Here is a 19,059-nt window from a genome sequence, read left to right on the forward strand (position 1 = left end):
AAATAGCACATCGGCCCAAATGCAAACAAGATGAACCTCAGAGTCTATGGACAGCTAGAAAGTTGGTAACTTTTTCACTAAGGGATATAAGAGGTAGCCTTGGCGGAAGAACAGAAATTGCAGAGGCTGCAGTGATCTCTGTCCTCATTAACAAGTGGTAAAGATAATATGATCCCCAAAACAGGCAAAGCCACAAAATTGCATCCCATACAAAGCCATATAACCATAGAGGACCAGGACCCGCTGATATGGACCACACAAGTCACACCATCTCTGAAAACGTTTTATTGACGACATCCACGTGACATGGAATGAATGCGCTGCTGCAGCGCCGTCTCCTCAGGGGACATTAAGAGTTAGAAAGTCTCTCAGCGTTAAGTGCAAAACAATTACTTTCATCAGAAAAGCATCGACATGGTAGGAACGCGGTGCCCGAGGGACAACTTGGATCTAAGGCACGTATGGCGCATGAGACGGTACAATCCTCCGCTGCATCCTCCATACATTCACCAGTCTCCCAGGCGCTCAGACGCTGGGGCCACTGCAAGGGCGGCTAGGTTCAGTGGTGGAACTTCTTGCTGGGGTCCTTGGCGTGGTCGAGCAGCAGCTGGCAGGGGGTGAAGTGGCTCCCGTACACGTTCTCGTACTTCCTCATCTTCTCCACGATGCGATTTGCCCCAAAAGCGTCTGTGTATCTGAAAGGACCTATGGGGGACAAGAAGGGGAGCACGTTAGAAATGCTGATCCTTCTAAAAAAGCTAAAGGGGAGGGGGGATATCTGCTAAGAAAACCATGGTAGAAGTCTACTACAAACAGAAATGGACACATCATGCGCCAAACTCAACAGGGTGTGCCCATCTCGCTAGGATACGTCATCAATATCTGATAGGTAAAGGTCTCAGCTCTGGGACCTGCACCCATCTCTAGAATGGGGCCTCTCACAAGCGGGGCCACCCTCCATTTAGCCAAGGACTGCTCTGCAATTCTATGGGAGCTCCGACAAGAGCCAAGAGTGCGCTCAGCTATTTCTGGACTTCCCAGAAGTAAACGGAGAGGTGGCCGCTCTTGCGTGGTGCGCTCTCCATTCTCTATGGGAAACGGCCAAGCGCTTGTCTCTTTTCGGAACTCCCCTACAAGTGAATGGAGAGCGTGACGCATATGCGCTCCTCTTTGCTTTGGGGACCTTGCGATACGCTGAAGTACAAGATGGGCCCAACCCCTTTAATGTTGCATCTTAGGCACATTTTCCACCTTCTGACAGGTTTGAAAAGCAATTACTAAGAGGGTCGGTAAAACCTGGTACATGCCTTTTCTAGGTGCGAAATATTGGCACGAGGTGCGGCAGCAATCAGGTGGTAAAAGGGAAGATGCGCCACATTTTTCACATAGTGTAAGCATTTAACCCTTTGTGCAGCTACTTCCGTTATGGCCAGATCTACGTTCTCCATTGTGTCCTGAGCCGCCAGCGACGTTCCACTCACCTCCAAGGCATGGCGGGAAACCAAGTCCAAAGACGGCCCCGATATCTCCCTCCACCGGATTACTGAGGATACCTTCCTGCAGACATAGGACGGCTTCATTCACAAAGCGCGTGATCAGGCGCATCTGGACGTCCTCGTCGGAAGAGCTGCGAGACCGGAAAAAAAAAAAAATGTCACATGACAGCGTCATATTGGGTGGGGGAGGGGCTTGGTTACAGATGGATTTTGGCTATTTTATCCATCACAGACACCAACCGCCTGGATTAGACTTTAGGCACCTTTATACGACACGCTCAAGTTCTCGCTGCCCTCATCTTCCACTTGGGGGCGTCACTTCAGAGCGAGCAGTATTGCATGTGTTCCGGCGACTCTTGGCTACAACCACATGACACATCTCACCCAGTCAGAAGCCTTTATATCATCCCTCGTAGCCACAGGTCCCTTTAAACCAGATTTATGCACATAAACCAAACCTACGGCTTCCTAATAGGCTTTATCATTTTCAGGATCTCTGCTTGCCATCAGTGAATGGGAACAAACGAGTTTCTAATCGGAGGCTCCTAGCTGAGGGTTTGTTATAACTATCAGAAGTAGAACTCTCTCCTGCCCCTACAGTTTGTTACAATGTATCAGCGCAGGCGATGACGCTGCACCGAGGTCAGACATGGAAGTCGCTTACACGTCGGGTCTGGCCTGCAGCTTGAATTTCTCCAGGATCTCCTCTGCTGCAGAGTTCACGGATCTTTCCTTCATCCCCTGCTGGTACACGTAAAAGCCTTTACCAGATTTGCGTCCTGAAAGGTGAAAAATAAACACGCTGGTTGGAAGGGCACATCACAGCCCATGTGCCATCCCGTAGGGGCACCTGGTATATGTCATGACCAGTCACTTACCCAGGAACCCCTTCTGCACCATGGCTTTCAGAAGATCAACGTTGCCTCCTCCAAACCTCTCTCCAAAAGCCTTGCCCAGGTCTTCTGCCACATGGGCAGCCACATCAATGCCCACCTCATCAGCCAGAGTGGAGGCGCCCACTGGGAAACCAAAGCCAGTGGTGAGGGCATCCAGCTTCTTGGGGGTTACGCCTTCCTAGGAGACAGAGGAGAGACTTCACTGATACTTCGCTAATATAATGTCACGTTCTAGACGGTGAAGTGAGGTCACTTACCTGCAGGACACGCATAACCTCTGCCATCATAGGAGCCAAGCACCTGGTGGTGTAAAATCCTGGCCCATCCTGTAAGAAAAAGCGGATGGAGTCAGTAAAAATGGTGAGCAGAGGAAGAAAACCCAACTCCAATTCATACGAGACCATACGAAGGTGCGTATAAAATGTCCCCCTGAAGGACTGGATTACACATACATACAGCTTTTCACTTATACTCCAGAGCTGCACTCACTATTCTGCTGGCGCAGTCACTGTGTACATACATTACATTACATATCCTGTACTGATCCCGAGTTAAATCCTGTATTATACTCCAGAGCTGCACTCACTATTCTGCTGGTGCAGTCACTGTGTACATACATTACATTACATATCCTGTACTGATCCTGAGTTACAGCCTGTATTATACTCCAGAGCTGCACTCACTATTCTGCTGGTGCAGTCACTGTGTACATACATTACATTATTTATCCTGTACTGATCCTGAGTTACATCCTGTATTATACTCCAGAGCTGGACTCACTATTCTGCTGGTGGAGTCACTGTGTACATACATTACATATCCTGTACTGATCCTGAGTTACAGCCTGTATTATACTCCAGAGCTGCACTCACTATTCTGCTGGTGCACTCACTGTGTACATACATTACCTATCCTGTATCATACTCTGGAGCTGCACTCACTTACATTTTGAGGCGATAAAGGGTTAATGGACCACTGACTCAAAAGGCGCCTCTGTGCATGTACCTGGAAATGGTCACTAGGGGGCAGTGATGGGCTTCTTACTTACCTTGACCACAATGATGACCTTCCCCTGCTTGAGCCCCACAGCTACTGCTGAGGCGGCCGTGTCCGGAGACGTCTTATCCGTGGTGATGATTTCCAACAGCTGCATCTTATCCACAGGAGAGAAGTAGTGCATTCCTATGACCTGAGCAGGAGATGATAGGTGTTATACATCTTACAGGGAAGAAGTAGTGCATTCCTGACCCGAGCAGGAGAAGATAGAATTAGGAATGTCGCCCTCCTAACTTGGATTAATCGCCCGCCCATGTGAGACCCTGCAGCAAAGCATCATGGATCGGACACAAAGTCTATGGACACCTTTGTGCCATCCTCCAGGTGATGCTGGGAGTTGTAGCTCTGCTGTAGAGTCTGTGCAGCTTTGTCTGACAGATCTGACCACACACTGCTCTACCTGATACAAGGAAGAAAGCAATAGTTCTTAGGAGACAAGCAGGAGAGCCCCCCAGGACCGGAGTACCACCGCACAGGGGGCACTGACCCTACGTCGGGGGGACGGGGTACACAGCACTTACCTTGTCTGGTCTCTTACTGACAGCAGCAATCTGAGAGATCGGGAGGGCGGACGTGTTACTGGCGAATATACAGTGCGGGGACGTGACCTGGAAAAGCAGAGCCGAGTTAGTGTAAAGAGCCGGCGCAGTGCAGTGGGGGAGCAGAGCTGTCGTTTTGGTGCAGTGTACTGGCGGAGACACTCACAGCTTCCACCTCCTGTAGGACTTTGTGTTTGATCTTGATGTCCTCGAACACGGCCTCTATCACCATGTCCGCACTCTCAAACCCCCGGTAATCCAGCTGCCCCGTCAGGTTACTCATGATGCTGTCCCGCTCAAACGAGGTGACGCTCCTCTTCTTCACCTTGTCATTGAGGCTGCGGGAGGAAGAAGGAGAACAAACATTACAGATCTACTGCTTCTCACAGCTGAGGCTTTGTTACCATTGCATGCAGTCTAGACAATGGAGTGGGATATTAGAAAGCAGCAGAGTTCTTATTCGCGCTGCGGGATAATGGGGGCTCTTACTATCCAGACGGGGACAGAACCCAAAATCCCTGAAGCTTTTTTGGCTTCACAGATAAGTCACAGTTTACAGGTCGGGCTCCTGTTCTCACCCTTTGAACACCTGCTGCTGCCCTCGGCCCAGACCTTCCACCGTCGTGTCCTTCAAAATAGTCTTCACGCCTTTATCCAAGGAGACTTGTGCGATACCGGCCCCCATCAGGCCCGCGCCGAGGATAGCCAGGGTCCTGCAAACAGAGAACGTGGAGGCTAGGACAGACAGTACACAGTGAGGAGGGGTGGATCCTGCTGCAGCCTGACACAGCACAGGACAGTGAGGAGGGGAGGGGGCGGGGGATCCTGCTGCAGCCTGACACAGGACAGTGAGGAGGGGAGGGGGCGGGGGATCCTGCTGCAGCCTGACACAGGACAGTGAGGAGGGGAGGGGGGGGGGGGGGATCCTGCTGCAGCCTGACACAGGACAGTGAGGAGGGGAGGGGGGGGGGGATCCTGCTGCAGCCTGACACAGGACAGTGAGGAGGGGAGGGGGGGGGGGGATCCTGCTGCAGCCTGACACAGGACAGTGAGGAGGGGGGGGGGGGGGGGATCCTGCTGCAGCCTGACACAGGACAGTGAGGAGGGGAGGGGGGGGGGGGGGATCCTGCTGCAGCCTGACACAGGACAGTGAGGAGGGGAGGGGGGGGGGGGGATCCTGCTGCAGCCTGACACAGGACAGTGAGGAGGGGGGATGCTGCTGCAGCCTGACACAGGACAGTGAGGAGGAAGGGGGGGGGGGGGGTCCTGCTGCAGCCTGACACAGGACAGTGAGGGGGAAGGGGGGGGGGGGATCCTGCTGCAGCCTGACACAGGACAGTGAGGAGGGGGATCCTGCTGCAGCCTGACACAGGACAGTGAGGAGGGGGATCCTGCTGCAGCCTGACACAGGACAGTGAGGAGGGGGATCCTGCTGCAGCCTGACACAGGACAGTGAGGAGGGGGATCCTGCTGCAGCCTGACACAGGACAGTGAGGAGGGGGATCCTGCTGCAGCCTGACACAGGACAGTGAGGAGGGGGATCCTGCTGCAGCCTGACACAGGACAGTGAGGAGGGGGATCCTGCTGCAGCCTGACACAGGACAGTGAGGAGGGGGATCCTGCTGCAGCCTGACACAGGACAGTGAGGAGGGGGGATCCTGCTGCAGCCTGACACAGGACAGTGAGGAGGGGGGATCCTGCTGCAGCCTGACACAGGACAGTGAGGAGGGGGGATCCTGCTGCAGCCTGACACAGGACAGTGAGGAGGGGGATCCTGCTGCAGCCTGACACAGGACAGTGAGGAGGAGGAGGAGGAGGGGGATCCTGCTGCAGCCTGACACAGGACAGTGAGGAGGAGGAGGAGGAGGAGGGGGATCCTGCTGCAGCCTGACACAGGACAGTGAGGAGGAGGAGGAGGAGGAGGAGGAGGAGGAGGAGGAGGAGGGGGATCCTGCTGCAGCCTGACACAGGACAGTGAGGAGGAGGAGGAGGGGGATCCTGCTGCAGCCTGACACAGGACAGTGAGGAGGAGGAGGAGGAGGAGGGGGATCCTGCTGCAGCCTGACACAGGACAGTGAGGAGGAGGAGGAGGAGGAGGAGGGGGATCCTGCTGCAGCCTGACACAGGACAGTGAGGAGGAGGAGGAGGAGGAGGAGGAGGGGGATCCTGCTGCAGCCTGACACAGGACAGTGAGGAGGAGGAGGAGGAGGAGGAGGAGGGGGATCCTGCTGCAGCCTGACACAGGACCAGTGAGGAGGAGGAGGAGGAGGAGGAGGAGGGGGATCCTGCTGCAGCCTGACACAGGACAGTGAGGAGGAGGAGGAGGAGGAGGAGGAGGGGATCCTGCTGCAGCCTGACACAGGACAGTGAGGAGGAGGAGGAGGAGGAGGAGGAGGGGGATCCTGCTGCAGCCGACACAGGACAGTGAGGAGGAGGAGGAGGAGGAGGAGGAGGGGGATCCTGCTGCAGCCTGACACAGGACAGTGAGGAGGAGGAGGAGGAGGAGGAGGGGGATCCTGCTGCAGCCTGACACAGGACAGTGAGGAGGAGGAGGAGGAGGAGGAGGAGGGGGATCCTGCTGCAGCCTGACACAGGACAGTGAGGAGGAGGAGGGGGATCCTGCTGCAGCCTGACACAGGACAGTGAGGAGGAGGGGGGGGATCCTGCTGCAGCCTGACACAGGACAGTGAGGAGGAGGAGGGGGATCCTGCTGCAGCCTGACACAGGACAGTGAGGAGGAGGAGGGGGATCCTGCTGCAGCCTGACACAGGACAGTGAGGAGGAGGAGGGGGATCCTGCTGCAGCCTGACACAGGACAGTGAGGAGGAGGAGGGGGATCCTGCTGCAGCCTGACACAGGACAGTGAGGAGGAGGAGGGGGATCCTGCTGCAGCCTGACACAGGACAGTGAGGAGGAGGAGGGGGATCCTGCTGCAGCCTGACACAGGACAGTGAGGAGGAGGAGGGGGATCCTGCTGCAGCCTGACACAGGACAGTGAGGAGGAGGAGGGGGATCCTGCTGCAGCCTGACACAGGACAGTGAGGAGGAGGAGGGGGATCCTGCTGCAGCCTGACACAGGACAGTGAGGAGGAGGAGGGGGATCCTGCTGCAGCCTGACACAGGACAGTGAGGAGGAGGAGGGGGATCCTGCTGCAGCCTGACACAGGACAGTGAGGAGGAGGAGGGGGATCCTGCTGCAGCCTGACACAGGACAGTGAGGAGGAGGAGGGGGATCCTGCTGCAGCCTGACACAGGACAGTGAGGAGGGGGATCTGGCTGAGCTCCGGGGATTTAGGAGATTTGGTGCCCACTCACTTGACTTCTTTCTGCGGAGTCCCAAACTTGTTCTTTTTGCACTGGACCTGGCCGTGGTAGAGGCCGATGAGCGCTCTGGACTCGCTGGTCATGGCCAGTTCACCGAACCGCTGCCAGGAGGAAGAAGAGAGGAGCAAATGGCGTCATTAGAAGCAACAGTAACCGTTTATCACACGGCATTATAATCCGTGTATAGTGGACACCGGCTTATGGCTCCTCACCCTGCACTTAGTTCTAGTGTTGTCATGATACCAACAAAAAATAAAATAAAAAATACCCACATATTAACCCCTTAGTGACCAGCCTGTTTTGGGCCTTACTGAACAAAGAGTTTTTCTTCCTTTTTTCATTGTCGCGTTCCAAGAGCTATAACTTTATTTTTCCCTCATCTATATAGCTTTATGAGGGCTTTTTTTTTGCGGGACAAGTTGTAGTTTATAATGGCGCCATTTTTGGGGTACAGATAACGTTTTGATTACATTTTATTAACTCTTTCTGGGAGGGAGATGGGAAAACCAGCAATACTGCCACTGCGTTTTTAGGTTATAAATTTTACGGTAAAAAAACAACAACATTATAGCGTTATGCTCTGGGTCAGTACGATTACAGCGATACCAAATACATATAGCTTTTTTTTTTTTTTTTTACTACTTTTTTTGCAATAACCCCCCCTTTTTTTTTAATTAAAGGAATAAAATCTATTTGCATCGCCGCCGTTTTCTATGGAGTTGTGTGAGCACTTTATTTTTGCAGGACGACTTGTATTTTTCATTTTGAAGTAAATTGCCCTTTTTGATCGCCTGTTAAGTTAAGTTTTTTCAGTGGCAATTAAGTATAAATTAGTGTGTGTGTGTGTATATATATATTATATATACACACACACACACATACATACTAATTTATACTTAATTGCCACTGAAAAAACTTAACTTAATAACAGGCGATCAAAAAGGGCAAATATATATATATATATATATATATATATATATATATATATTTTATATAGTCCGGGTCGTTATGGACACGACACTACAAAACATATGGGAGATTTTTTTGCAGTTTTTTTCATTGAAAACCATATTTGCAATGGAAAAAAGTATAATTTAATTTTTACTGGAATTTACTTTAATAAATGTGTTTTTTTTCAACTTTTTTTTCACCACTTAATAGTCCCACAAAAGGGATTATAACAGACAATATTCTGATTGTATTCTGATGTATTATCCCTATAGTGCATTACATTTTAAGGTCGGTGCTATACTGACAATGACCAGGCACAGCCTGCTGGAAAGTACTCAAGGGCAGGCTTGGGGCCTACATCAGACCCCAGCAGCCTTCAAACACACAGGGGCACCCAGTGATTGCATTTGCGGGGTGCCGATGGGAGACAGAAGGAGTCCCACACCCTCTGTCAGTGCTTTACATGCAGCGGGTGCCATTGCCCGCAGCATGTAAAGCGCTAAACAGCCCGGATCGGCACTCATGCAGGTCTGGGCTGTTAGAGCAGGACCGCGGCGGCTCTCATGTGAGAACTGGGTCCTCGTAAAAAAAAAAAAAAAAAAAAAAAAAAGTGGTGGCCCAGCCTAAGGCCCCTTAGTGACCACCGTAAGAAGACCTATGGGTGTTCACTAAGCGGTTTACTTTATTTTGCCGGCTCAATGTATGACGTGAGCGCATAGCACTGAATCCTGACCCATTCATTTCAATGGGGCTGTGCACATGAGTGTTTTCTTTCACGCATCAGTTCTGCGTTGTGTGAGAATCGCAGCATGTTCTATATTCTGCGTTTTTCACGCAGCTCTGGCCCCATAGAAGTGAAAACGCATTGCATCCAGAAGCAAGTCCGGGTGTGATGAGTTTTTCACTGATGGCTGCTAGGAGATGTTGTTTGTAAACCTTCAGTTTATCACAAGCGTAAAAAACGTAAAAAAAACAACTGAACGCAATCGCAGACAAAACTGACTGAACTTGCTCGCAAAATGGTGCGAGATTCACGCATCCGGAGCCAATCCATCACGCTCGTGTGAAAGAGGCCTTATAGTTTTTATTTTGTTTTATTACCTAAAAACCAGACTTATTTCTGGTCCACAGAGCTGTACGAGGGCTTGTTTTCTGTGGGGCACACTGTCGTTTTTATTGGCACCATTTACCATTTGTTGTATGTAATACTTTTTGATCATTGTTATTCAACTTTTTTTTTGGGGGGGGGGGGGGGGGACAAGGTGACTAAAAATGGCGAACTGCATGTTCTTAATGTTTTTTTTTTTGTTTTTTTTTTCATTTTGGTCATTTTGGTGTACACCGTACAGGAACTTTTTTTTATATTTTAGTAGATATGTAGTGATTATATATATATATAAAAAAATTAAATAAAAAAAATCATATGTAAAATTGGGCGTGGGTGTGCGTTTTTTGATCTTTCGAATCCTTGTCCCATTCAGCCTAATAGAGATCTATGACCCTGCTTTCACACCTGAGCGTTTCTCAAACGTGCGTTTTTTGTAATAGTAAACGCGCGTTTGAGGCGCGTTTGTGTGATTGACTGCAGTGTCCTATGGCCACAAACGCGCGTCAAAACGGCCCAAAGAAGCTCAAGAACTTGATTATGCGTCGGGCGTAAAACGCCCAGGTGAGAACCATTCCCATAGGGAAGCATTGGTTTTCATGTGTTGAGCGTTTTACAGCGCGTCTGAACGCGCTGTAAAACGCTCAGGTGTGAACTTAGGGTGAGGGTGAACAGGATTCAGACGCGCTCCTTGCTGTGCTCTGCCTCGTGCACAGCTTAGCAGGAAGCTTACCATGTCAGGCCTGGGAACCTTCATTAGCATGGAAGCCGATTGGAGGCCCACAATTTCACTGCGGGGGCTCTAACCTCATAGATGCTGCAATCTTTGTAGAATGTGGCATGAGGGATTAATTGGCCGGTTTCGACGTGATTTCCGTTTCCTGTCATTATACAGCCAGCACCCGCCGCGGGCTCAGCGCAGCAGCCTGCTCCATACAATTAAAGGGGTTGTCGGGGTTCAGAGCTGAACCCGGACATACCCTTATTTTCACCCAGGCAGCCCCCCTGAGGCTAGCATCGGAGCATCCGATTCGCTCCCTTGCCCTGCACTAGATCGTGCAGGGCACGGGCTCTTTTGTTTATCATCACACACACACTGTGTGATCGGTGAAGTTAGGTGACGTCACCGGCTCTGATGGGCGGGCTTTAGCGCTGCCCTAGCCGTTTTACTGGCTAGGGCAGCGCTAAATCCCGCCCATCAGTGCCGGTGACGTCACTGGGCTTCCTGGCAGCCCCGGTACATCACCGTCACTCCTAAAAATGCGGCTGCCTGGGTGAAAATGGAGGTATGTCCAGGTTCAGCTCTGAACCCGGTGTTCTGTGAGAAAACCTTACCTCGTCAGATTCCCTTACCCCACGTGACTTCTGGGGTTGTGCGCCTCTGCGCAAGACCACTGCACGGCGCCTCCGCGCAAGCGCAATACCAGGGCATGGGTAAGGTAAAATTACAGTGAGCGTTGACTCATGGACGCACGCACAGACACTATGCGTGCGCTCTCAGGGGTAAGGAGATCTGACGGTCTTTTGTCTTGTTAAATCTCCTTAAACTCACACTGCGCACGCAGTGGCTATGAGCTGTGAGCTATGAGCTGTGCGCTGCGATTGGCCAGCGCTGCAGCAAGGGACACGCCTAATACAAAAAATCCGTCCAGTACAACAGAGGGAGCTGCAGACACCGGAGCCTATACCGGGCAAACGGAGCGGCGCCCAGACATACTAGTAAGTGCAAGGGGGACCCCTGGGCGCCGCTCTGCCCACCGATATAGTTAGTTTTTAAACTAGTGAAAGGTCCTCTTTAATACATGCGCACAGCATGAGGGACATACCTATAAAGCTGCAGGAAACCACCTGCAGCAAGAACTTCCTGGATGCTGAAACATTACAGGATCTTTGATGATGTCATTGCCATGTGATAAGTAACAATTGGATGTTATTGGTCACATGGTGATGACATCAAAGATTAACTTATCAGCTTCCAGGACCGCAAGGCTGTGACTGGTTTCTACGAGGTGATCTGAGTCATGCCCAACGAGCTGAGCCTAATCTACCTACTTAGACCCTTGGCCTTATTTGTGCCCCCAATAACACCCAGTGCTATAAATAAAGCACCATTAGGTGGCGCCATGGTACCAGACCAGTCACTGCCATACCTGAGACTCCGCCAGGTACCCGGCCTCTGAGCCCTGCTCCACCCCGGTCTTCACCACCTGTCAGGAGACATTAACACGTCATTCATTGTAAGCAATATCCTTTCCTTCCCTGGCGTGACTGCCTCCTGCCGCCTCGTACCTCGATGATTTTCAGGGGGGCCGGATACAAGCCCTTTGTCTGTTTCCTCACTTTCTTCTCTACCATATTGTAGATTTGCTGCCTGACGAATGGGACGGACATGACGTAGTCTGTGACCTCTGCAAACGAGTGACAAGAGGAACAATCCAAGGTTACTACAACTCCCATCATTTCAATGAGAGGAACCCACTGACCAGACCTTCAACAATAACCTATCTGCAGTGCAACATTTGCCTAGAATACCCCTTTAATGACATGCCAATTGTTTCAAAGTTTAACCCTTTATCTTAGTGAAACCGCAGTTCTCACCCTGGCCACTAGAGGGCAGTATCTGCAGGACTCGCTTGCCATCAGCTCCTGCTGGGAAGTTTTTCCCAATTTCACCCTTTAAAGGAGTTATCCCATTAAGACAACTTACCCCTTTAACAACAGGATAGGGGATAAGTGATCGCAGTGGTCCAGTAACGAGAAAGGGGAGGCCCATGCATCCTGTTTGAATGGAGCGGCAAAGACTGATGGGATTGTCAGAGATGGCTACGTGCGAGTGCTCAGCTATCTCACGCAGCCCCTTATAGTCGCAGAGTGCATGAGTGACCGCCACTCCATTCAAATGGGGGGGGGGGGAACACCGGACCCTGCTCTCATGATTGGCAGGGGCCCCAGCAGTTGGACCCGGGCTGATCAGACACATCTATCCTGTGGAAAGACTTAATGGGACGACCCCTATAACTTATTGACACTGCAGTTCTTGTACAGGCCACTAGAGAGCAGCACAGAGTGGATCTGCAGGATCTGGGTACTTTACGCCTTACCACACGGGTGTCAAACACAAGGCCCGCGGGCCGAATCATGTGGCCCGCGTAGCCGCCAGCCTTCACCTTTTATTATCACTCCCTGCAGGCGGCCCCCGCTCCTCCCGGCTCCTGTATCAGGTGTATCAGCTGTGAGGGAGGAGGGGCTAGGGGCCGGCATCTGCTTTTATAATGACAGCGGGGCCCGTGCAGTGACTATTCTACTACACGGGCCCCGCTCACTGTATAATCGTATCTCTAATAGTTAATGGTTACCGTATGTATATAATCGCATAAGGAGCGCTGTGTATTACCGGTACTTACAACTACAAGCGCTCGCCGCTCGGTAGGCAGAGAGGAGGGAGGCGGCAGGCTGGGAGGATGGGCGCTGGCAGCGTGAGTCACTACGTCACGCGCCTGCGCCGCCCACTTTATGAATGAAGCAGGCGGCGTGGGCGCATGACTCACGCTGCCAGCGCCTGTCCTCCCGGCCTGCCTCCTGCCGGCGAGCGCTTGTAGTTGTAAGTACCGGTAATACACAGCGCTCCTTATGCGATTATATACATACGGTAACCATTAACTATTAGAGATACGATTATACAGTGAGCGGGGCCCGTGTAGTAGAATAGTCACTGCACGGGCCCCGCTGTCATTATAAAAGCAGATGCCGGCCCCTAGCCCGTGTATTGAGGGTCATTCACTACTACAGGGACACTTATGGAGGGGATCTGTGGAGGACACATAGCATAAGATGCCATAACAGTGCGCCACCCACAGACCCCCCCCCCATAACAGTGCGCCACCCACAGACCCCCCCCCCATAACAGTGCGCCACCCACAGACCCCCCCCCATAACAGTGCGCCACCCACAGACCCCCCCCCATAACAGTGCGCCACCCACAGACCCCCCCCCATAACAGTGCGCCACCCACAGACCCCCCCCCATAACAGTGCGCCACCCACAGACCCCCCCCCATAACAGTGCGCCACCCACAGACCCCCCCCCATAACAGTGCGCCACCCACAGACCCCCCCCCATAACAGTGCGCCACCCACAGACCCCCCCATAACAGTGCGCCACCCACAGACCCCCCCATAACAGTGCGCCACCCACAGACCCCCCCCATAACAGTGCGCCACCCACAGACCCCCCCCATAACAGTGCGCCACCCACAGACCCCCCCCATAACAGTGCGCCACCCACAGACCCCCCCCATAACAGTGCGCCACCCACAGACCACAATTAGTTCAAAACCCACCAAAAGCACACCTTTTGGTTCAAAATATTTTTTTTTCTTATTTTCCTCCTCAAAAACCTAGGTGCGTCTTATGGGCCGGTGCGTCTTATAGGGCGAAAAATACGGTAACCCTTACAGTTCTGGAATGTGTTGGCTAACACTGACAGCATTAGGTCAGTGTTATCCAACACATTCCAGAACTGTAAGGGTTACATAGCATCATAAATCAGTATAATGCTATGTGACCCCAGTCAGCGCTTGCAGGTCAAGCTTTCAGAGCTAGTTATTACTTACATTATTACAAAAAAACAGTAATAATTGAATGCAGTGACAATAATTTATGATAATAAAGAGTGGACACATAGTCCTACAGATACAACCGGCCCTTTGAGGGTGACCAAACTGCTGATGCGGCCCCCGATGAATTTGAGTTTGACACCCCTGCCTTACCATATTGACCGGCCACTAGAGGGCAGCACACAGGCCCTGCGGTACTCACTTGCTATCAGCCCCTTTTGCTTCTTCAGGGAGATTTTCTTGTCGGCGATCCCTCTGGCGTAGTCCACGGCCACCTCCTCCAGGTACTCCATGGTGCGCTCCTCGGGACTCTTCAGGCCGGGTCCTGTCACATACAAAATAATATTAGGGTCTTGCGTTCCTCTGTGGACCGCGTCATTACCAGCGGAGAGGCCACATACCCAGGGGGTCGACGAGCTGGTCCACTAGCCCCATCTTCTTAGCTTTGTCGGCACGAATGTTCCTGCCGGTCAGCATCATGTCGAAGGAAGTGGGAAGCCCCAGCTGGAGGAGGAAGGAGGCGATCAGAACCGGACCTGTGAACTGGGGGGGGGGGGGGGTCTCACCGGCCGACACTCACCATCTTAGGGAGCCTCTGAGTGCCCCCGGCACCGGGCAGCAGGCCCAGCAGAACCTCAGGGGTCCCCAGGACCGTCTTCTTGTCTTTTGTAGCCACACGATACTGGCAGGCGATGGCCACCTGGAAAGGACGAGCAGAGACCTCACATGTAATCCGGCCGTCTCCTTATACCTGTCAAAACCTCCGATTGCTGTCAGAGAAAACATTCTGACTTCCATTCAGAACTTTATACTTCTCACAGCTGAAGGTTTCTTACAGTTGTATCCAGTCCTGACGGTCCTCAGTGGACTCCAGAATGATACGGACTATCTGCACCGATACACTGTAACAAACTATCAGGACTGACTGGATACCTTTGTAACGAACCCTCAGTTGTGAGAAGCGTTTAGGTCTGTGTGGGTTTTAGCCCTTAGATATAAAACAAGATATATTTTTTTTCCGTTCACCGACAGCAAGCAGAGAGATTGAAAGTGGTGAGAAAAACAACAGACCAAAACTTTGATGAAACTGGGTCACAGCGCTGGCACACAGGGGGCGCTCGCTCCCCGCCACCCCAGAAACGGCTGGTAAAGGAGGTGGGGCCCTTTTATCAGCCAGAGCAGGGGCCACTATTAAAAGCAGCTCGGCATGGAAAGGACCCTGTTGCGTACAAGAGGAAACGGCGAGAAGCCGGGCAGTTAGTGCACCTACCTCCAGCCCTCCTCCGAGGCAGGAGCCATTGATGGCCGCCACAATGGGTTTTGGGGACTTTTCAAGCTTCTCGAACATCTTCTGCCCGGACTGAGACAGCTGAGACACTTCCTGCGACGTCTTACACGACTCGATCATGCTGGAAACGACAGACTACGCATCAGGAGGACGTACCGGCGCAGGAAAGGGTTAACCCCACCCTACCCGGATCACGACCACTCACTTGATGTCGGCCCCGGCGATGAAGGTGCCGGGTTTGGCGGAGATGAGGACGGCGCTTCTCACGGCATCGTTGGCCCAGATCTCGTTCATCACGTCGCTGAACTCGCTCTGGAGCTGCCGGGACAACGTGTTCACCTGCGGTAAAGAAAACGGGAGGGGGCGGGGTCTAAGTGCCTGCTGGACCACCACAAGGCTGGCAGACGCGCTTCTTCTAACCCCGCCCCCCCTCCTTGAGAGGAACCCACCTTAGAATTTGGGGTGTTAAAGCGGACAACGGCGACATCTTTTTTGACTTCGTAGTTTACGTGCGTCCGTGCTGCGGGGATAAAAAAAAAAATACAGAAATTGTGACTCCAAGAACAGCTTAAAGGGGTCCTCCAGGACTTTAAAGGGATTTTACTTGCCCATAAAAAGGATATATAAAACCACCCCCCCTCTGCTGCTTTCTGGTCCTGAAACACAGGCACGTCACCGCAGCAGTCACAAAGCTCGGCGGGAGGGACGGAGGTTTAAAGGGGTCTTCCCATCTGGACATTTATGGTATACTGATAGGAGGTGGGACCGGCTTATATCAAGACAGGTGCCCCCCCCCCCCATTCACCGCTATGGGACTTCCAAAAATATCTGAGAGCACTCGCTGGGCTGTTTATGGAGACCCCATAGAAGTGAATGAGAAGATGTGGCGCATGCGCAGTGTGCTCACTGCTCCCGAGACAGGCCATAGATGTCCGGTTGGGACAACCCCTTTAATGTCTTCTCTGCCTTCTACAAAACCCCTTTAAGAAGGGAACGGGCCGATACTTACACAGCAGGGCGGAAGACATGGACAAAGATCTGACAGTGAAACCTGCAAAACAGAGAAACCTGATGATTATGGAGAAGCTCCTTCAGGAGATGTCAGGGGTCTCTGCCCCCAACAGAAGGGCTGATCCTCATTTCCCATGATCCTCCAGCTGTGCAGATGAGTGCACCCTAACCTGCTGTACTCTGCCCCCTGTGACACGCACACACCTGCACTTTGCCCTGCAGTCACCATAGGACGCAGCACCATCTAGTGGCCACTGTGCAGAATGCATTAGGGAAAGGGCATAAATAGTAATTCCACCCCCTACATTCACGGGGGGACACGTGTGGGGCTGAAGGTTGTTAGTAGGTCGTCTATGGACCCATCTGTGCTACGACTATAGCCCTGCAGCTCCACCCATGGTCATTAGTCTACACAAGTGGGGCACACAAGGCGGTGATCGTACGTAGGGGGGTTCCTACTGACGAAGTGTCTGGGTTACACGTCGCATGTCAGGAGCGCGGCGCATGTACAGTAGTCACACATACTGGAATGTAAACAGGTAACAGCGGCAGGGACCTTTCCCCTATATACAGGAGACGCCGGGCACGCTGGGGGCAGTGCAGTCAGGCTGATAACACCGGGGGCAGAGCAGTGAGGTGCAGGGGGGGCTGATAACACTGGGGGCAGAGCAGTGAGGTGCAGGGGGGCTGATAACACTGGGGGCAGAGCAGTGAGGTGCAGGGGGGGCTGATAACACTGGGGGCAGAGCAGTGAGGTGCAGGGGGGGCTGATAACACTGGGGGCAGAGCAGTGAGGTGCAGGGGGGGCTGATAACACTGGGGGCAGAGCAGTGAGGTGCAGGGGGGGCTGATAACACTGGGGGCAGTGCAGTGAGGTGCAGGGGGGGCTGATAACACTGGGGGCAGAGCAGTGAGGTGCAGGGGGGGCTGATAACACTGGGGGCAGAGCAGTGAGGTGCAGGGGGGGCTGATAACACTGGGGGCAGAGCAGTGAGGTGCAGGGGGGGCTGATAACACTGGGGGCAGAGCAGTGAGGTGCAGGGGGGGGGGCGATAACACTGGGGGCAGAGCAGTGAGGTGCAGGGGGGGGGCGATAACACTGGGGGCAGAGCAGTGAGGTGCAGGGGGGGGGGCGATAACACTGGGGGCAGAGCAGTGAGGTGCAGGGGGGGCGATAACACTGGGGGCAGAGCAGTGAGGTGCAGGGGGGCGATAACACTGGGGGCAGAGCAGTGAGGTGCAGGGGGGGCTGATAACACTGGGGGCAGAGCAGTGAGGTGCAGGGGGGGCGATAACACTGGGGGCAGAGCAGTGAGGTGCAGGGGGGGCGATAACACTGGGGGCAGAGCAGTGAGGTGCAGGGGGGGGGCGATAACACTGGGGGCAGAGCAGTGAGGTGCAGGGGGGGGCTGATAAAACTGGGGGCAGAGCAGTGAGGTGCAGGGGGGCTGATAACACTGGGGGCAGAGCAGTGAGGTGCAGGGGGGGCGATAACACTGGGGGCAGTGAGGTGTGGGGGGCTGATAACACTGGGGGCAGAGCAGTGAGGTGCAGGGGGGGGCTGATAAAACTGGGGGCAGAGCAGTGAGGTGCAGGGGGGCTGATAACACTGGGGGCAGAGCAGTGAGGTGCAGGGGGGGCGATAACACTGGGGGCAGTGCAGTGAGGTGTAGGGGGGGCTGGCTTTAGTCTAATGCAGTGCACTCCGCGGGCAGCTGAGTGATATCTAGTTCTATGGAAGAAGATCCAGTATAATGAACAGTTTACATCTCTGCTCTTCCTGATCTCAGTTGTGGCCCAGAAAGAGCAGTTACATGAACAAAATGTAGGTTCTGTGACTCCTCACATCGGATCTGCAGGAAGAATTAAAAAAACAAAACAAAAAAAAACATCCTAATTCACAGAGGAGAAACGCAGAAGACGCGGGAAATCATGGGGCAGGGTAGAGGGAGCCCCAAACAGGAGCGGCCGATGCAGACCCCTCGGGGGCGGCATCAGGGTCATCTGAGGACACAGAGCGCATACTCACTGCCTGCAGGGGGCAGCGCCGCGCCTCACCCAAGGTCACGGGGGATTCAGACAAGTGTCCGACTACCCCCCCCCCCCCTCCCCATCACAGACCAGCATTGTCGAGCATAATGTAAAGCAGTTGTCGGGGCATGCTGGGAGTTGTAGTTCTGGAGGATTTAGACCGTGCACTATAATAAGGTGACAGTGGCTGAAGTCCCATCATGCCAGCCTGTGCCCCCCGACAGCTCCACAATCCCTGGGGCTGCACCTCAGGCCGGACAGGCAGAGTTGTCATAGGGAACTGCAGCTTTGGTAACAGACAGGGTCCGACCAGTCTACCAACAAAAGGGCATACACATGGGATACAGCCCCCTGCGCAGGAGAGGCCACAGAGGGGCCCCCCAGGGCCAGCCACAGTCCCGGGGACCACGTGACACGCAGGTGCATACATATACGGGTGCTAATACTTTTGCAAAGTGATAAAACTACACAGAGCAGCCATAAGCCGGTGCCCGGGCAGCCCCTGTGTGAGGAGCACAATGACGGTGGGCCCCCTCAGCACGCTCTGCTCCCCCGGTACCTGTCTTCCCGCCTAGCCCGGCCAGCGCTCCGATGCTCCTCACAGCCGCCATGTTGTCCGACTCCTGGGTGACACTGACAGGCCGCGGGCCGCCGCCGGGTCTTCTCCTATCAAGGGCCGGGGTGTCCTGAGCAGCGCCTGCCGCCAAATGACAGGGGATGTCCGGACACACGGGGAGACGAGGCGTT

The 19,059-nt window shown here is 53.4% G+C and overlaps 1 protein-coding gene across 1 annotated transcript; it reads right to left on the reverse strand.

Moving 5' to 3' along the window:
* Window positions 1–269: 269 nt before the first annotated feature.
* HADHA (hydroxyacyl-CoA dehydrogenase trifunctional multienzyme complex subunit alpha) lies at window positions 270–18,987 on the reverse strand. Its single transcript, XM_044288696.1, has 20 exons — window positions 18,872–18,987; window positions 16,280–16,321; window positions 15,720–15,790; window positions 15,476–15,609; window positions 15,253–15,391; window positions 14,563–14,682; window positions 14,384–14,486; window positions 14,185–14,307; window positions 11,657–11,775; window positions 11,518–11,574; window positions 7,303–7,412; window positions 4,566–4,700; window positions 4,154–4,325; window positions 3,970–4,056; window positions 3,441–3,581; window positions 2,650–2,718; window positions 2,375–2,570; window positions 2,161–2,275; window positions 1,482–1,627; window positions 270–705 (listed from the first exon to the last, which is right to left on the reverse strand). The coding sequence occupies exons 1-20, from the start codon at window positions 18,921–18,923 to the stop codon at window positions 560–562; spliced, it is 2,277 nt and encodes a 758-aa protein (XP_044144631.1). The 5' UTR covers window positions 18,924–18,987; the 3' UTR covers window positions 270–559.
* Window positions 18,988–19,059: the final 72 nt, after the last annotated feature.

This window comes from Bufo gargarizans, chromosome 4, assembly GCF_014858855.1.
Source record: "Bufo gargarizans isolate SCDJY-AF-19 chromosome 4, ASM1485885v1, whole genome shotgun sequence".
Taxonomy (NCBI): Eukaryota; Metazoa; Chordata; class Amphibia; order Anura; family Bufonidae; genus Bufo; species Bufo gargarizans.

Bases quoted from the DNA above. Each gene is read 5' to 3' on its own strand.
- HADHA (XM_044288696.1), bottom strand. From the start codon at position 18,923: ATGGCGGCTGTGAGGAGCATCGGAGCGCTGGCCGGGCTAGGCGGGAAG. The intron at 14,487-14,562 runs GTGAGTGTCGGC...TTCCTCCTCCAG, and splicing joins CTCAGAGGCTCCCTAAGATG to CTGGGGCTTCCCACTTCCTT. The intron at 14,308-14,383 runs GTATGTGGCCTC...TGTATGTGACAG, and splicing joins CCAGCTCGTCGACCCCCTGG to GACCCGGCCTGAAGAGTCCC.